The following is a 20,064-nucleotide window of genomic DNA, read 5'->3' on the forward strand; positions in this document are numbered from 1 at the left end:
TTGCTGTCTGATGAGAAAGAGGAAGGAGCTAAAGCAGAATGCTCTGAGTGTATTATATGTAAATAAAGTAGATTAGCCAAAATGCTGTGCTACTGAGTTCTGTTACGCAAACCGCAAATACTCTGCAGGATCCCTAAGCATGCTAATGCCTTTTGGTATCAGTCGCTGTGATGTTCAGGCTGGAGAAAGCTTCTGAAGCTCAACCAGGAGGGAGAGAACATGCCAGCTGGGCATGTTTCTCTACCAGGGTCCTACACGCGAGTAGGGCGATCCTAACACTCCCAGCATCTCTGAAAACTTTGCCAGTGACTGCCAACCACAACAGTGCTTCTACCCACCCACAGAGGCAGCCAGTGAACTCATGAAGATGGGGAAGCGCTGCCCCGCCACCTCCCTGTGTTATTATGGCAAGCACAAAATGCCAGGCAACCCCAGGAGACTTCTAGCCCCAGTGGCACAGCCAGCAAGGGCCCTTCTATATCCAGCCTCCAGGTGTTCCTTTGGGCAGGGGTGCAAATCCCGTGACACCCACACAACTGCCATCTAATACACAGAATTCCTAAGTGCTATATAAATGCTTGAAAAAAAAAGAGCACCTGCTTTGGAGTAACAGCACACATAAAAGGGAAAGGGGAGAAGCCACTTGCCACAGCAGCACCCTCATGGCTTTCTGGGCAGGGCAGCTGCAGAGCAGAATTGGTCCTCCTGGGGCAAGGGTTCAAGACCAAACCACAGAGCCTAGGACTTGCCAATCAGAAGGTCGGCGGTTCGAATCCCCGCGACGGGGTGAGCTCCTGTTGCTTGGTCCCTGCTCCTGCCAGCCTAGCAGTTCGAAAACACGTCAAAGCGCAAGTAAATGAATAGGTACTACTCCGGCGGGAAGGTAAACGGCGTTTCTGTGCGCTGCTCTGGTTTGCCAGAAGTGGCTTAGTCATGCTGGCCACATGACCCGGAAGCTGTACACTGGCTCCCTCAGCGAATAAAGCGATATGAGCGCTGCAACACCAGAGTCAGCCACGACTGGACCTAAGGGTCAGGGGTCCCTTTACCTTTACTATGAGGAATTAAAGAACCTTTTAATGAGGGTGAAAGAGGAGAGCGCAAAATATGGTCTGAAGCTCACAACATCAAAAAAAACTAGGATCATGGCCACTGGTCCCATCACCTCCTGGCAAATAGAAGGGGAAGAAATGGAGGCAGTGAGAGATTTTACTTTCTTGGGCTCCATGATCACTGCAGATGGTGACAGCAGTCACGAAATTAAAAGACACCTGCTTCTTGGGAGAAAAGCAATGACAAACCTAGACAGCATCTTAAAAAACAGAGACAACACCTTGCCGACCAAGGTCCATAGTTAAAGCTATACTGGTTTTCCCAGTAGTGATGTATGGAAGTGAGAGCTGGACCATAAAGAAGGCTGATCGCCGAAGAATTGATGCTTTTGAATTATGGTGCTGGAGGAGACTCTTGAGAGTCCCATGGACTGCAAGAAGATCAAACCAATCCATTCTGAAAGAAACCAGCCCTGAGTGCTCACTGGAAGGACAGATCCTGAAGCTGAGGCTCCAATACTTTGGGCACCTCATGAGAAGAGAAGACTCCCTGGAGAAGACCCTGATTTGGGGAAAGATGGAGGGCACAAGGAGAAGGGGACGACAGAGAACAAGATGGTTGGACAGTGTTCTTGAAGCTACAAACATGAGTTTGACCAAACTGCAGGAGGCAGTGGAAGACAGGAGAGCCTGGTGTGCTCTGGTCCATGGGGTCATGAAGAGTCGGACATGACTAAATGACTAAAGAATAACAACAACAACAACAACATGTATATGTATGCAATATATATGCAAACACAACAAAACATAAGGTACCATGAAACGATATGAAAATAACTGGCAACTGAATAGACCTGTTGGCACAAAAAATTGTTCAGGAGAGTCCTGAAAATTAGCAGTGAGGCTGCCTGCCGAATGTCTGCTGGCAGAGTATTGCACACCATGAGGCAGGTGCCACTAACTGCTCAACTTCTAGTCGACGCCAGTCAGACCTCTGAAACAGGGGAGACCACTAAAAGCATTCCTCCAGATGATCTGAGTGGCCGAGCAGGTTGGCCTTAAGGTGGTTCCAAGTTCCTTCGGATTTTGTATATTAATAGAATGACCTGGCAGTGGCGTAGCGTGGGTTGTCAGCACCCGGGGCAAGGCAAGTAATTTGCACCCCCTAACCCCTGGATTTGCGCCCCCTAACCCGTGGATTTGCGCCCCCTAACCCTACCCCCAGATGTTGCGCCCGGTGCGCCCGGCCCCCCCTGCACCCCCCACGCTACGCCACTGTGACCTGGAGGAGCTTATTTTATTATCTGTTCTCATCAATGGTAGGCTTGATAAGAAAAAATTAACGTGGGTTAGGGTGGGGTTCATGTGTAGTAAAGTCATACTTAGAAATCAGCTATGAAGGGGTTTGTTTTTTTAAAAGGATGACCTCTTGATTAAAATTGCAATTCACGGTTTCACTTTTGCAAACAGACAAGGATTTTGTCCCACTGCATTGTTTTTGATGAGAATTCAAGATCATTTGGAGTAGAGGGGAGAGAAGAGGCCTTTTATTCTGGAGAAGTGGCAGCGTAAATAGCAAACTGTTTACTGAAGCCAGTTTTAATTAATTCCCTGTATGGTTCAAAACTAAGTTGCTCTTATCGGTCCCTCACAGCATAATTAATCATCAGTAATAATTTATTTTATGTGGATTCCGAAGGTTAAACATGGGCACAGCAATTCATTAAAAAAGGGATGGGAATTAATAACATCTAAAAGGTTTGCCACAGAAAAAGTGAAATATCTGGAAAGATTTATTAAAGGCTAATGATTGATGTGTTCAGCGTTTTATCTGCTAAACTTGAGAGCTTAAATCTGGGTCGAGTCCCAACAGAAATACGTTGGCTGGTGCTTGATCATTTCCCAGTGGCTAACTTTTTCTTAGTGAACAAGCACAATGTTTCACTTTTCATTTATATCTTTGGCAAGATGCTAGTCATCAGTAAGTGTGAAATTGTGAGACTATGGCTACAAAAATAAATTATATACATAAAAAAGTTTTTTACGGAAGTTTTTAATATGTAATGCTGTATTGTTTTTAACACTTGATTGGAAGCCGCCCAGAGTGGCTGTGGAAACTCTGATGGGCGGGGTATAAATAATAAATTATTATTATTATTATTATTATTATTATTATTATTATTATTATTATTATTATAATATAAAGGATACCCGACAGTTAAGTCCAGCTGCGAACTACTCTGGGGTTGTGGCGCTCATCTCGCTTTACTGGCCGAGGGAGCCAACGTTTGTCCGCAGACAGTTTTTCCGGGTCATGTGGCCAGCATGACTGGCGAAACCAGAGCAGCGCACGTAAATGCTGTTTACCTTCCTGCCAGAGTGGTACCTATTTTTCTACTTGCACTTGATGTGCTTTCGAACTGCTAGGTTGGCAGGAGCAGGGACTGAGCAACGGGAGCTCACCCCATTGCTGGGATTCGAACCACCAACCTTCCGATTGGCAAGCCCTAGGCTCTGTGGTTTAGACCACAGCGCCACCTGCATCTCAAATGATATACATATGAGAGCATAAATTGTGTATATCTTAATCTTATTGTGATGTACATTTTTAGTTACTGCTTTATGACAGAAGTGGGCAACCTTTTCTGTCAAGAACCAACCTGAAATACCATGCAGTGTCGTAGTAACCCCACTTCCTCTTTCCTCAGGCTGGCAAAAGGGTAGCCATAGCCGAGGTGAGATAAGACCAGGAAACTCTGTAATGCCTCTATGGCAAATTATGCAAAAGTACCTAGCAGAACACTTTCCAGAACTGCTCAGTACCTTCACCCCGCAGGGCCACATTTTATACAGTAATTAAGTACAAAAGCATCACAGAGCATCGCTTGCTTCATCTGTGGAAATTTTACTCATGGCACTGCACCCTATAGAATATCACAGGGTGGCAGCCTGGAAGCAGGGGTCTTTCATGCTTGGCCCTGCACTTGGAATGTGTTTTCCTCTGTGTACATGAAGAAGACATATTGGAACGTGTCCAGAAGAGGGCAACCAAAATGGTCAAAGGCCTGGAAACGATGTCTTATGAGGAACGGCTAAGGGAGCTGGGCATGTTTAGCCTGGAGAAGAGGAGGTTAAGGGGTGATATGATAGCCATGTTCAAATATATAAAAGGATGTCACATAGAGGAGGGAGAAAGGTTGTTTTCTGCTGCTCCAGAGAAGCGGACACGGAGCAATGGATCCAAACTACAAGAAAGAAGATTCCACCTGAACATTAGGAAGAACTTCCTGACAGTAAGAGCTGTTCGACAGTGGAATTTGCTGCCAAGGAGTGTGGTGGAGTCTCCTTCTTTGGAGGTCTTTAAGCAGAGGCTTGACAACCATATGTCAGGAGTGCTCTGATGGTGTTTCCTGCTTGGCAGGGGGTTGGACTCGATGGCCCTTGTGGTCTCTTCCCACTCTATGATTCTATGATTCTAAGAAGAAGAAGAAAAAGAAGAAGAAGAAGAGTTTGCATTTGATATTCCACTTCATCACTACCCCAAGTGTCTCAAAGCGGCTCACATTTTCCTTTCCCTTCCTCCCCCACAACAAACACTCTGTGAGGTGAGCGGGGCTGAGAGACTTCAGAGAAGTGTGACTAGCCCAAGGTCATCCAGCAGCTGCATGTGGAGGAGCGGGGAAGCGAACCCGGTCCACCAGATTATGAGACTACCACTCTTAACCACTACACCACACTGGAAAAACATGAAGTTGGAGCATGGATGATGGCTAACAGATTGAGGTTGAATCCTGACAAGATGGACGTACAGTTATACCTTGGTTCTCAAATGCCTTGGTACTCGTACATTTTGGCTCCCGAACAACGGAAACCTGGAAGTAAGTGTTCAGGTGTTCTGGCTGAATTGGTTCAGTTTGTAAAAAAAATAAAAATGTATATATCTTCATCCAGCTAAAATTCAAACTTGCTACATAATCCTTTGCTCCATAAGAAGTTTCTTAGTGTGGCTTGCTAACTTTTATGAGCATAATGCATAACATAAAGGTAGATAATAGCAATATGTTACAATGAAAGCCATTGCGTTCCTCTAGTTTCCTCTAGCTGTGCCCAAGTAACCAGATTACTCCCAATAAAAGCCCTACAATAACCTAAAGAATAGCCCCAATAAAACAGCTGCAAAAACATACCATCACCAAACAGTGTCAAAATAATGTTAATACTGGTGCTTGGTAGACCTCGGTGGGGAGAGCATCCCACAAGTAGGGAGCCACAACTGAAAAGGCCCTCTTCTCTCTCTCTCTCTCTCTCTCTGTGTGTGTGTGTGTGTGTGTGTGTGTGTGTGTATACATGTGTACACACACACACACACACAATGATTTGAACATGAAATCATGCAGATTCCCAGGAGAGGAGATCACAGCCACTTTGCTCTTCCTCTGATCCTGCTGCTGTGACCTAAACCATGGTTCACCTTACATGTTTTGTCTAAACCCAGGCTCATGGGTTGAACCACTACCTGTAACCAAGGTTTGTTCTCTTATCTTGTTTCTTAAATCCATTTACCACCCTTCATCCAAAGATCACGGGGTGATTTACAGTATAAAAACACAAAAATGTATAACAGTAACAAACAAAACAATAACCCCAATCACACAGTTTAAAAGGCCATCATTAGCCAAAGGCCTGGGATGTTTTTGCCTGATGCCTAAAGGAATGTAATGAAGGCACCAGGTGAGAGGCACCAGGTGGGGAGAGCATTCCACAAACAGGGAGCCACCTTGGTTTGGTTTAGTCCAGGCATGGCCAAACACGGCCCTCCAGATGTTTTGGGTCTACAGTTCCCATCATCCCTGACCACTGGTCCTCTTAGCTAGGGATGATGGGACTTGTAGTCCCAAAACATCTGGAGGGCCGAGTTTGGCCGTGCCTCGTAGTCCTAAGCAAGATCTGAGCCTGTCTCTTGCAACACCTGATGGCAGAATAAAACCAGATATTAAAGTGCTGCTTCGGAGCCTTCTGTTTTCAGATAGACAATCTTTTTTTGTTTTGTTGTAAAGGTACAACTGGTCCTTAATAGCGGGAGAGCAGAAATCAATGCTATCTGCAAAGGAGTGGTGTTCTGAATGTGGAGCAAGGGAATAAACAAAAGCTTCAATTAATGCCGTGGCAGAAGGCCAGGTTGCAGAATGACGAGGCATGAATTCTTGGCTCGCCAGAGATGAGCACAAGCGAGATGAGTGCAAGGATTTTATGCACCCCTAGGAATAAGACCACCAAAAGTGGAGTGAATGTGTATGGAAATGTGGCCATAAAAATAAGGGGGGGGGGCGTGCAAATGATTTCTCTTGCTAGCAGTACTTGAATTACAGGGGGCAGAGAGGGCCCAGCATCCCTTACCATTTCTAATGACTCCCTCAGCAACTGAAGGCTATGGGGAAGATCAATGGGGGAGTCAGGGAGTGGGGCTCCATACCCTCCCCCAACCATAATGTGTGCACTGTATCTCACCTTGCTTAGCTCTGCCTCTTTTTCTCTGCGTCACCCTTCCCTCCCTCCCTCTAGTCCGTCCCCCCCCCCCCAGTTTACTTCTGCACTGTCACTCATTTAGGTTCACAGATAATAACAGTGCTGGTTGTTGCTCACTGCTGTGTGCCTTTAGTCACACCTGACCCTTTCCTTCTATACCTGCTAAACATGGCGGCCTTTAAACATTTCTGTGGTGTGAGATGGTTTAGACTTCAAGGAATGCAGAAATATCAGAGATGAGGTTAAGGGAAATGTACCTCACCAAAGACTCCTGATCGCCAAAGAATTGATGCTTTTGAGTTATGGTGCTGGAGGAGACTCAAGAGTCCCATGGACTGCAAAAAGATCAAACCTATCCATTCTGAAGGAAACCAGCCCTGAGTGCTCACTGGAAGGACAGATCCTGAAGCTGAGGCTCCAATACTCTGGTCACCTCATGAGAAGAGAAGACTCCCTGGAGAAGACCCTGATGTTGGGAAAGATGGAGGGCACAAGGAGAAGGGGACGACAGAGGACGAGATGGTTGGACAGTGTTCTTGAAGCTACCAGCATGAGTTTGACCAAACTGTGGTAGGCAGTGGAAGACAGGAGTGCCTGGCGTGCTCTGGTCCAGGGGGTCACGAAGAGTCGGACACGACTAAACAACTAAACAACAACAACAACAAAGACTCCTAGTGGTCATGGAATATCTGGTGATATAGCCTTGTGGAGCAGTTAAGTGATGGGAATCAGAGAGTAAGAATAAATGGATGGTTCTCATGGGTGGAGGATGTAGAAAATGGAGTCCTCCAAGGATTGCTTTTGGACCGGCACTCTTAAAATTGTCCATACATGATCTAGCGTTCAAGGTGAGCAGTGAGGTGGCCGTGTTTGCAGTTGATGCTAAATTGTTTGGGTCATTAAAACAAACAGGGACTGTGCAATTCAGTGCAGACAAGTATAACGTGATGCATGCTGGGCAAAATACTCATTTCACGTATATACTCATAGGGGCTGAAGTGGCAGTGATTGACCAGGAGCGAGATCTTGGGATCGTAGCGGCTAGCTTGATGAAGATGTCAACCCAGTGTGTGGCAGCTGTGAAAAACGCTAATTCCATGCTGGGGATCAATGATAATTAGGAAAGGAATTGGAAATAAAACTGCCGATAGCATAATGGAATTATACAAATCTATGGCGCGGCTTTATTTGGAATACCAAATCACCTCACCTCAAAAAGGATATTGTTGAGTTAGAAAAGGTTCAGAAAAGGTCAAGTGAAATGACCAAGGCAATGGAGAAACTCCCATAGAAGGAAAAGTTACAAGTATATTTGGAGCTTTTGAGTTTAGAGAACAGGTGAGTAAGAGGCAACATGATTTGTTGTTGTTTAGTCGTTTAGTCGTGTCCGACTCTTCGTGACCCCCTGGACCCACGCCAGGCACTCCTGTCTTCCACTGCCTTCCGCAGTTTGGTCAAACTCATGCTGGTAGCTTCAAGAACACTGTCCCACCATCTCGTCCTCCGTCATCCCCTTCTCCTTGTGCCCTCCATCTTTCCCAACATCAGGGTCTTTTCCAGGGAGTCTTCTCATGAGGTGGCCAAAGTATTGGAGCCTCAGCTTCAGGATCTGTCCTTCCAGTGAGCACTCAGGGCTGATTTCCTTCAGAATGGAGAGGTTTGATCTTCTTGCAGTCCACGGGACTCTCAAGATTCTCCTCCACCACCATAATTCAAAAGCATCCATTCTTCGGCGATCAGCCTTCTTTATGGTCCAGCTCTCACTTCCATACATCACTATATGAGTGAAATAGGAAATACCAAAAATGCATTATATTAGGGGAAACATGTCTAAACTGCAAACCAAAAATATGTTTATTAGTAGGAATTAAACTAAAATGTTGACAAGTATTCATGAGGACTTTTTTCTAAAAGGTGGCTTTTGTTTGTTTGTTTGCAAATTGCTTTGGAAATATGGAGAACTGAATTCAAGATTGGAAAAATGAGAAACAGAGAGAAGCGAATTTGACAAATTCGTATATCCCTGCTTGTTGTGGTATAGCAGAATGTCAGAGCTTTTGAAAATGTCCCCTGTGGAACAGTACCTACCCTATGATAACTTTAACTCTGTGGAGATTATTTAACAAAAATGTGTGCGTTGAACAGCTGTACAGCCAGATCAGGTGGTTACGCAGTGAGGTGCATCGTGTTAGAAGATACCCAGTGGTATTTTGTTCAAGCAATTTAATTTGGGGGGGGGGGGGGAGATGATTGTGGACAGGGCAAGGTCTTGATAGATCTCAGTAAACAGACAGGCTTTCTTTTGCATATTTAATCCTTCACCAAGAAGCACGACTGCAACACAGGGAAATAAGGTGAGGTGACAGATTCTCTCCCCTTGACGCAGCTGCCACAGGCTGTGATTGCAGCCTCCATTAAGCCGAATCAGAGAGCTATTTTCAGTGATTTTAAACTGACAATCTGATGGGAAATTTACAAACAGTGGTTAGGTGGCATACAAATAGCTCTTTCCCAAGACTGCGTGTTTCCAATCTCCCTTGTTTGGAATATCCACTGCAAGAGCTTCCTTCATGTAATCTTCTAAGAGTGGCTATGCTTTCCAAGTGTGAAATGAATGTAGGCTGAACAGGCAATTAGCTTCCGGAAAACAGCTTTTCAGCAACAGCATGATAAACTTTTATCCTCCACTGGTCCACGGCTCCCTGGGAGCAAGCTGGGTGGTGCAGTGGGGGGGGGGAGCAGCAGGGTCAGATAGTGGACACATCGCTGCAGGGGCAGACAGCTGCAGTGGCGTAGCATGGGTTGTCAGCACCCGGGGCAAGGCAAGTAATTTGCGCCCCCCCCCGCTGCACTGTCCCTCCCCCAGATAGTCCCTCGCTCTCTCTCCGCACCGCACCGCACGCCTGGCACCCTCCCCTCCACAGTGGGCGGCGACCCAGCGGCTCGGATCGGATTCGCACAGCCAGCACTGCAGTGAGAGAGTGAGTGAGCCAGGTAGGGGCAGAGAGCTGCGAGTGCGAGCGCCCCCCCCAGATGTTGCGCCCGGTGCGGCCGGGGCCCCCTGCACCCCCCACGCTATGCCACTGGACAGCTGTTAGCCTGTGGACCATATCCTGCGCTGATCAGGCATGGTCCAGCTCCTCTCCACTTCAGATCAGACTGGTCAGTTGCTGGCCTGGGTGGTGCCACTCCTTGAGTAACCTATAGGAAGTGACTGACACTCGGAAATGAAAGCAGAGTTCTTTCCCAGTGTCAGGGGTGCTTCCCAGCCAAAGGAATGCACATAGCAGATACCGTATTTTTCACTATATAAGACGCACCAGAGCACAAGACGCACCTTGTTTTTGGAGGAGGAAAACAAGAAAAAAAATATTCTGAATCTCAGAAGCCAGAACAGCAAGAGGGATCGCTGCGCAGTGAAAGCAGCAATCCCTCTTGCTGTTCTGGCTTCTGGGGTAGCTGCGCAGCCTGCATTCGCTCCGTAAGACGCACACACATTTCCCCTTACTTTTTAGGAGGGAAAAAGTGAGTCTTATAGAGCAAAAAATACGGTAGTTAACTCTTTGTCGTCAAAGATAACACAGTTACTTCTGCAGCTCTGGATATCTTTGCACTTCTTTGGCGATCCCTCGTAGCCAAGTAAGATTGTCTTCCATAAACACAGTTTTAACACTGAGCCCATAAGTGACTGTGGAGGCCAATTCTGGATCCACACATCCTTCCACAGTGGGGACATAGGTTTCCTGGGTAAAGTGTCCAAGCAGGTGGTTGGTGGCCAATTCCACTCGCACTTGGATTAAACTAGTTATTTGGATTCATTTAAGTGGGATTTCAGGCCTGGTTTTGAAACGGAAACTTTCATCCTTACTCCACGGCATGACCTTTGCTAAGAGAAAGACCAGTGCTTTTTTCTGGGGGTACGCAGGGGTACGCATAAACATTTTGTGAATCTTTGTACTTTTGTCCATTTACTGTATTTATTTTCCCTGATTTGAACTGTAAAATGGTGATTTTCTTGAGTCAAAATGAGAGTACCCCTAAACATTGTTTTTTTAGGGGGGGGAAGCACTGTCTTGAACTAATGTGGGTCAGGCGGACCGGAGCGAGGTGCCGCTTCTGCATAAATTGTCGGTGCAGTTTTAAATCAATGGAGCTTCAGTGTACTTGGGCTTTAACCCACATCTACACTTAGTATCGAGCGGCCTTGGGACACATGGCAACCCTCAGCTGCTTGCCGTAGAGCTTGATTGCACAAAGGCCTCGTTACATAGAAACAAGGATAATAGGCCCTAGAACAGCATGTCGGTTCTAGCTTCAAGCTTCCTTCTTAAGAACATTTATTGTTGAAAAGCTGGCCTCATACGGCTGAGCTGAACATGGCGATCAGAAGCAGAAAGCCGTTTGACACTGAGCTTTTCTGACCTGAGATCAATCCATCAAGGTTCTGCGGCTCTGTTTCAGAGTTTAAGCTCCAGCACAGAAGGTTCCTGAAATTTTGCTGCCTCAGACTGCGGGGCTGCTCGGCTGACTGAGGAGAACTTTCTGTTTTTAACGTGAGATAAATCAGAGTGAAATGAACATGCTTTAAGAGCAAAATGGGAAAATACATTCCGGAATCAGGAAGTTTTCATCTTCGGCAGTGACCCTTTCTTTATTAAGCTGCACAACAAAACTATTATAACATGAACGACCTCTCTTTCTTCTGTCATGTTGAAAAGCAGAAATGTTCCCTACTGGAAGCCTTATCTCAGGGGGAAAATATTTGAGTTTTATTCAGATTTATTACCTTACACCTGCTGATTTTGTTTCTGCTGTGTATTTAGAGGGGTGGAAGATGCACATTCGTTAGAAAGGCACTTTGAAACAGACATAGTGTGTCTTTCCCCACCTTGCGATTGATGTCTCCAAGAATTCTCTATAGAGTTTTTGGCTCACGTTGCTTCCAAATGTGGAATCACAGACTTGCAGGCCTGGCAATGGGTCCCAGTCCATGTCCACTCACAGGCAACGGCATAGGCCCTGCCAGCGGAAAGGGGGCTCTAACCTGGTAATAATAATTTATTTATACCCTGCCCATCTGGCTGAGTTTCCCCAGTCACTCTGGGAGGCTCCCAATCAAGTATTAAAAACAGTGCAGCATTAAAAACTTCCCTAAACAGGGCTGCCTTCAGATGTCTTTTAAAGATAGGGATAGCCGCCTGAAGCCAGGAGAGCAAGAGGGATCGGTCCGTTTCTCCTGCCGCTTCGCTGAAGGGGCGCTGTGCAGAGAGGGAGAGATTTTTTTCCCTTGTTCTCCCCCTCTAAAACTAGGTGTGTCCTATGGTCGGGTGCGTCCTATAGAGCGAAAAATACGGTACTTAATTAGTAAAGGAACATGCACACATGTACAAAAATATTTGCAGTGTCCCACAAATCAAAGTATGTTGCACATATTTTTACTACTGTGTCCTTCTACATTTAATCCTAAATTCTTATATCTTTCTTAACAGGAAGCAGTCCTCCTCCCCATCAATCCACTTTGGTTCTTTCATCTCTCCCCATCCCCAATTGCAACTAGCAATAAAAGGACAGAAATGAGTGCTGAATTTGGAGGTTTGAGATTTGAAGGCACAGTTAAAAGCTCCTGTGCCTTTTCTCCTGTTATTCTCCAATGGTTTTAATATATCTCCATGTCCTTCCGGCTTCTCCCTCCCCATTATTCCTGTTGGGCGATGAACAGATGTTTCCACTGTGCTTTCCTCCCAAAGACTCCCAAGATTTATTTTTGTTGTGTCATTCCAATAGCCCCTATAGGTCCTCAGTAGACCTTCATCTCTGTTTCGCAGAGCAATTTCACCGAAGTCAGAGTAGTAATTATCCAGATTTACATTCACGTATAAGTAAGATACAAACATTGACTAACATATAGTAATAAAAACACACCAGCAAATTCCTCATGCATAATATGGACTGTAATGAACAGCAGAACATCATGGTGCTAGTGTCTAGATGTTTATGTGTTGTATTGTTGTGTTGTGTTGTGTGTGTAGAAACCTATTTTGCAGGAGAGACCAGGGCTTTTTTTCTGCTGGAATACAGTGGTACCTCGGGTTACATACGCTTAGGTTACATACTCTGCTAACCTAGAAATGGTGCTTCAGGTTAAGAACTTTGCTTCAGGATAAGAACAGAAATCGGGCTCTGGCGCCGCCACGGCAGCAGGAGGCCCCATTAGCTAAAGTCGTGCTTCAGATTAAGAACAGTTTCAGGTTAAGTACGGACCTCTGGAGCGAATTAAGTACTTAACCTGAGGTACCACTGTACGCAGTTCCAGTACCTCTCAGGTGGGCACCATTGCAGGCTGGCTGCCTGACGATGACAGTGCTGCTTCATGATGTAGAGAAGCAACGGTCAAGGCTTGCCCCTCCAAGGGTGCCTGTGCTTTGCAGGCCAGGCTGACACTGGGCGCAAGCTTAGAGACCAGAAGGTGAAGGGGGCAGTGGCAGGCTGCTGCCATGGTCGTGCACAATGCAGGGGATTGGTCCAGTTTACCTGAAGAAGCGTCTTCACCCCCATCGTTCAGCCCGGACGCTGAGATCCAGCGCCAAGGGCCTTTTGGCGGTTCCCTCTCTGCGAGAAGCAAAGCTACAGGGAACCAGGCAGAGGGCCTTCTCGGTGGTGGCACCCGCCCTGTGTAACCCCCTCTCACCAGATGTCAAAGAGAACAACAACCACAACAACTACCAGACTTTTAGAAGACATCTGAAGGCAGCCCTGTTTAGGGAAGCTTTTAATGTTTAATAGATTATTGTATTTTAATATTCTGTTGGAAGCTGCCCAGAGTGGCTGGGGAAACCCAGCCAGATGGGCGGGGTATAAATAATAAATTCTTCTTCTTCTTCTTCTTCTTCTTCTTCTTCTTCTTCTTCTTCTTCTTCTTCTTCTTCTTCTTCTTCTCTGCACTGCAGGACAGGGCAGTGCCCACTAAGTATCACCGTTTGGGAGGCTTCACAGCATGAGTTGGTATAAAAGGGCAGGGTTTTTAGGTTGCAGCCCAAAAGAGTACAGTGGTACCTCGGGTTACAGATGCTTCAGTTTACAGACTCTGCTAACCTGGAAATAGTACCTCGGGTTAATAACTTTGCTTCAGGATGAGAACAGAAATTGCAGCATGGCAGCATCAGGAGGCCCCATTAGCTAAAGTGGTGTCTCAGGTGAAGAACAGTTTCAGGTTAAGAACGGACCTCCGGAACGAATTACGTTCTTAACCAGAGGTACCACTGTACATGGTGTCTTGCTCCCCATTTATGAGTGAAGGCGCTGAGAGAGGGAAACAATCTGAATCTCCCTATAAGATGGTGTGGTCTTGTCATGTGATTTTTGTTTCAAGATGGTGGCGCCGGGGTCTGGGTTGGCGACTGAGGTGGTGAGTTCCGGCACTTTTTTGTAAGGGGGGGGGGAAGCACTGTTAGAGACCATAGCTCTGTGGTAGAGACCTACTTCGCATGCCGAACTTTCTGCTCCCATGGCTCCAGTTAAAAGGGTCAGGTGACGTGACCTGCCAAGACAGTGCAGCGCTACTGACAGTCAGTATAGTGTTGGGTGAATAAATAATATGGGATACAGCTGCTTCCTGGATTATGGTGCTGGAGGAGACTCTTGAGAGTCCCATGGACTGCAAGAAGAACCTATCCATTCTGAAGGAAATCAGCCTTGAGTGCTCACTGGAAGGACAGATCCTGAAGCTGAGCGTCCAAGACTTTGGCCACCTCAGGAGAAGAGAAGACTTCCTGGAAAGGACCCCAATGTTGGGAAAGATGGAGGGCACAAGGAGAAGGGGACGACAGACAACGAGATGGTTGGACAGTGTTCTCGAAGCTACAAACATGAATCTGACCAAACTGTGGGAGGCAGTGGAAGACAGGAGTGCCTGGAATGCTCTGGTCCATGGGGTCACGAAGAGTCGGACACGACTAAAAGACTAAACAACAACAACAGCTGCTTCCTGTGTTGATGGATGTCCCAAATTGATCCGGACAGGTCAGGTCTGCCCTAAAAGTTTAGAAATTTTGAAGGTCTAGCATTGTCCATTAGTATGTATTTGAGTACACAACAATATCTGCAATTTTATTGCTGCTCTTATCCTGGGAAGGGAAGTTACTGTCATGGTTCCTCCCAGGGTGATTTTGAAAATATTATGGCCATTGTGCTAGCATAGTTTATTGTTATTAGGTTTTGCAGGAGCCCTTTCCCCGCTTCTTGCCATACAGTACTCCTGGAAGTCACGCCTATGTCCCAAAAATATTAGAGGAGATGCAAATCATTGTTTAATTGTGTTCATAAACCTTGGCCGTCTTTATTTATTGGTTGTGCTTCTGTAGGCAGCATTTAATAAAAACCCTTTTGGTTGTTCCGTAACAAGCGTTCACTCATTTATCTGGACTTCTAGGATATGTCTGTAACCTACTGTTTCTAACAGTACGCTCTGTGATTGCTTTAGAATCATAGAATCATAGAGTTGGAAGAGACCACAAGGGCCATCGAGTCCAACCCCCTGCCAAGCAGGAACCACCATCAGACCACTCCTGACATATGGTTGTCAAGCCTCTGCTTAAAGACCTCCAAAGAAGGAGACTCCACTACACTCCTTGGCAGCAAATTCCACTGTCGAACAGCTCTTACTGTCAGGAAGTTCTTCCTAATGTTTAGGTGGAATCTTCTTTCAGTCCAGGTCTGCTTTATTTCACTGGGGAAACCCACTGGGGAAACCCAGCCAGATGGGCAGTATATATATATATATATATATATATATATATATATATATATATATATATATATATATATCTCCTTTACACCTTTGTTTTTATGCAGGAATAGTATCTCTTTACCCTTGTTTCCTCTGGTATGCTTGAAACTGGTATGCTGGAAGCCAGTGTGGTGTAGTGGTTAGGAGCAGTGGACTCGTAATCTGGTGAACCGGGTTCGCTTCCCCGCTCCTCCACATGCAGCTGCTGGGTGACCTTGGGCTAGTCATGCTTCTCTGAAGTCTCTCAGCCCCACTCACCTCACAGAGTGTTTGTTGTGGGGGAGGAAGGGAAAGGAGAATGTTAGCCGCTTTGAGACTCCTTAAAGGGAGTGAAAGGCGGGATATCAAATCCATACTCTTCAAATCCAAACTACTGCTGTGTTTTCCAAGGGTAGTTTTAATGCGAAACTACCATAGGCTAAGGGTGAACTCGCTTCTGGTTGTGGTAAACCAAGTAGTCAATGTTTCATTTTGTGTAGGGGTAGTGTTGGTTTCTGGTGTTTTACCTATGAGTATTGTGCTGCTGTTCTATGTTTTATTGGAATGCTTTGTAGAATACAGTGGTACCTCTGGTTGCGAACGGGATCCGTTCCGGAGGCCCGTTTGCAAGCTGAAAGGAATGAACCCCGTCTGCGCGTGCGTGGGTCGCAATTTGCCACTTCTGCGCATGCGCGTGATGTCATTTTGCGCGTTGGCGCATGCATGAGCAGCAAAACCCGGAAGTAACCCTTTCCCCTACTTCTGGGTTGCCGCAGGGTATAAATGTATAAAGGGTATAAATTTATTGAATATATATAAAATAAATAAACAAACTCCTGTTCTAAGGTTTAGTTGCTTTTGTTGAGATTCCTGCATTGCAGGGGGTTGGACTAGATAACTGTTGGGATCCTTTCCAACTCTACGATTCTCTGATTCTATGGTCTTCTGGACTGAAGTTATTTGAAATGTCATTCACAGAATGCTGAGTATCAGCATTCTTGGCAACAGAAGAGCGGTACATATCCCGGGTTTGAACTTCACCATAAAACAGATATAATCCCCAATTAATAATTTGAGAGTTATTGAGATAACCAAATCCACTGGGTAGATTATGCAGTAATTCCATTACAGGAATAATTTGTAATTAATCATGCCTTTCCCCCCTTGCACTGTACATAGTTTTAATTGAGAACTGCTATTATCAGGCGTGAAATGGTAACTGCTTGGTTCACATGGAAACGACTAGCAGCCCAGGGTTAGAACTGACATACCAGAACCCATGTGTTTATGCAAGTGTGTGCATGAAATAATATTGCAGTTCCTCTATGCATTGTATTAGCACAGTTGTTTAGATCTGGGGTCCCAAAAGCCCAAGCCACTGCCATTTTTATCTCTCTTTGCATCCCTGTTTCCCTTCTCAGTCTTTTCTGCAGCCCAGTATAGTAGCTGATGTCAGGTGACAGTTTAGAGAGTGAGAATCCCTATGGATCTGGTCTTCCAGCACAACTAATATAACGGCCCTACCAGTGTTAGAAATTGAGATATGAAAACTAGGAACTAAATGGTACCTTAAACCTAGGTTGGGGTGCCGCAATGGAGCGTCTAGGCACGCTTTTTTAATAACAAGAATACAAAGCTGAAAATGAATGAAGTGCAGCTAAAATATTATGCTCATTTTTCGCATGGTCTAGTCCTCCCCCCCCCCCAATATTCTTATGATAATATGATAATATTTTTCTCCAGTCTTCAGAGAGTGGCTGGAAGTGGGGAGGCAGGAAAATGGCCTCCTTTTCTTCCAGCAGTAGCAGTTTTAATCTGAAACCTTAGGCTCAGTACAGCGCCCAGAGCTCAGAAACTGCTTGCATTATTGAAATTCCCTGTCGCAAAACACGCCTAGAACAATGGGAGTTTCAAACCCTGGGCACTACCACTGAGCTCTTTGTCTGCTGCAGCCTTTATGAATTTATTACCACTTGGCTGCATTGAATGTTCCTGAATTTTGACATTCATGTTGAATTTGTCATCATTGGCATAGGCAAGCAACTTGCCAAAGAATTACCGTATTTTTCCGTGTATAAGACTAGGTTTTCCCCCTAAAAAATAATGTCAAAATTTTAGGGGCGTCTTATACACGGATACACCTCCCCCCCGTTTTCTTAAATCAGAGTCCCCCAAAATAGGGGCGTCTTATACATGGGGGCATCTTATAAATGGAAAAATACGGTACTTACCTTGCCAAACCCTTTTGCTGATTCAGTACTCTTTGGTTATCTGACACTGGCTTCTTCTCAGCACTTCTTTGCCTGTTGCTGCCCTCATTTGCCCTCATTTGCCCTCTGGCTGTGAATTCGTTTGCAGGCACCATTGGTGCCATAATTTAACGACACACACTGTAGGGTATCATTACATCAGAGCAATGCAATGTCATGAATGAAATTGCATGTGTTGCCAGAGCCAAAATCTGGTTAACAGCAGTGAGAGTAAAGAACTTGAAGACAGTGAGAGCAAGTAAGAAAATGGAAATTGGCAACAGCCATGGAGAAAAAAAGAGTGTCAAAGCAGCGCAACTTTTGTTTGCAACGGATATCAAACCCACCTCCTGAAAATGGGAGGTAACGTTTCACACAAATGAAAGAGAGTGTGAAACTTGATAAGCTACTTGTAGTGATCAGGTGGGATTGCAAATATAGAGTAAGTCATCTGTGCCAGCAATGAAAGCATTGTGTTGACTGGGTTTAAACTATTTTGATAGGATTCTTGGTCAATCCACACTTCTGCATTCCTGTTCCATTTCTCTTTCTTCACAAGTCACGTACCCACTTAGACAGGCAGGCGTCCTGAGTCATCAAAGACAGTGGGCAGTTTCTTTGCTGTAGCTTTTCTGATATGTTAATCTTAGGGCCAGGAAACAGGTTTCACATAAAGGTGATCATGATCGCTGTCCTCCTAGCCATCCTTCTTATCATGTGTATTGATTGTTTATGACCTCCGGGGTTCTTGAATGCACTCTTTTGTAGTTTTCATTCATTTACCCCAAAAGTATGCATGTTTAACTAGTGTTTGTACTTAACTTTGTCCCCACGTGGGGTTTGTTGAAATGCTCAGAAGAAATCTGATTGGTTCTTCCGATTTGTAAAAAGCTCTTTTGTGAATAAAACGACCTGGGCCAGGGGCTGGAGAGAGAGATTATTATACGCACCCTTCCCAGACTCTTGCTGGTTCAAGCCTCTGTGTGTATTCTTATTAATCAGAGTTCAATCCTTCCTTTACTTTGAGAACGCCTCACTACTTCAGCCCAGCCTTCCTCACGCCATGAACTGTGGAGCAGAACAGAGGTTCTGGCTTAGTTTTCTTTGTGGTCCAACATCATGGCTGCTACAAGCGAAACGTGTGCCAGCTGGCCTTTCTGGGATCGCCTTGCAAAGCCCCTACTTGAGGAATCCATCGCAATGCACTGCAAATGCTCCTCTCAAACTACCTGAAAAAGTGATGTGGTAAAATTGCGAGCAAATTAGAAACCCCTATCCTATCCCCATATTTATATTGCCGTTTTAATTTATTGGCGAGGCAGATGCCCATTCTTTTGGGGTGGCCTTTTGCGATTAATACTTTGGCTTCTTCTTCTTCTTTTTTGTTTCGTTGAAGGGAGAACTGGCCATACCGAAGCCGTGCGAGTGGTATTTCAGCCAGAAACCATCAGCTTTGAGAAACTGCTCAAGGTCTTCTGGGAGAATCATGACCCGACACAAGGTAGAGTGATGAGCGAGCCAGTATTTAATTATCTTACTAATTACAGCTGGGATAATTAGTGTTCGAGCTGCTAGGAAGAGATGAACCTTGAAATCACACCGCAGCTTGAGAGTATGATTGCCGGCATTTATTGATGGGGTGGGGAAGAATGAGGAGCAGGAAGCACGCAAGGCAGCCCCCCCCAAAACCCCCCACAGATGCCTGCCTGTGAAAATTCCCACAGAGAGAGAGGAGAGAGCAGAACAGAGAACAAGACAATAGACATTCCTTTCACCTTTGATTATTACAGTTTCTTCCTTAATGCGATCTTTTGTCTTTCAAATTAAAGGCCTCTTCGCAGTTGATGATTTCACTCAGGCACAGAGCTTTATCCTCTGTGAATTTGGTGCGTTTTTTTCCATCTTTCCAGAATTACAGGTATCTCTTACGATTAGAGAAAAATGAGCGAGAGGTTGCGGGGCTTGCTGAACGGAGACCATTAGCACCAGTGCGTTAGACAATTGCCTTAGCCAGGTACTCTGGTTTGATAGCTCCTCCCTGGAAGTGTTTGCAGGCTGAAAGCAGTACAGTGGTACCTCTGGTTGCGAACGGGGTCTGTTCCGGAGGTGAAACCCGGAAGTAACCTGTTCCGTTACTTCCGGGTTGCTGCAGGATGCAACTTGGAAATGCACAACCTAAAGCAAACGTAACATGAGGTACGACTGAACAGTCCTACCTCAGGTTGAAGTAGCTTTGGGATAAGTATTTTCGGGTTGTGCGCTGCGGCGACCCGGAAGAAATGGAGCACGTTACTTCCGGGTTTCATCGCATGCGCAGACGCAGACAGTCAAAATGACGTCGCACACATGCGTGGAAGCGGCGAATCGCGCAGATGCACGGACACAGGTTGTATTTGCTTCTGGATGCGATTGGGGCTCCGGAACAGATCCTGTTCCCATTCAGAGGTACCACTGTACATGCCTGGAGAAAGAG

The 20,064-nt window shown here is 45.7% G+C and overlaps 1 protein-coding gene across 3 annotated transcripts in view; it reads left to right on the top strand.

Moving 5' to 3' along the window:
* Window positions 1-20,064, top strand: part of MSRA (methionine sulfoxide reductase A) — a 194,125-nt gene that overhangs the window by 102,347 nt on the left and 71,714 nt on the right. For all 3 annotated transcript variants that reach the window (XM_083432791.1, XM_083432792.1, XM_083432793.1), the window contains one exon: window positions 18,988-19,092. In XM_083432791.1, the coding sequence (XP_083288917.1) occupies window positions 18,988-19,092 (105 nt within the window). The remainder of the gene's footprint in view (window positions 1-18,987; window positions 19,093-20,064) is intronic.

Source organism: Podarcis tiliguerta (assembly GCF_965153285.1).
Source record: "Podarcis tiliguerta genome assembly, chromosome: 3".
Lineage (NCBI taxonomy): Eukaryota > Metazoa > Chordata > Lepidosauria > Squamata > Lacertidae > Podarcis > Podarcis tiliguerta.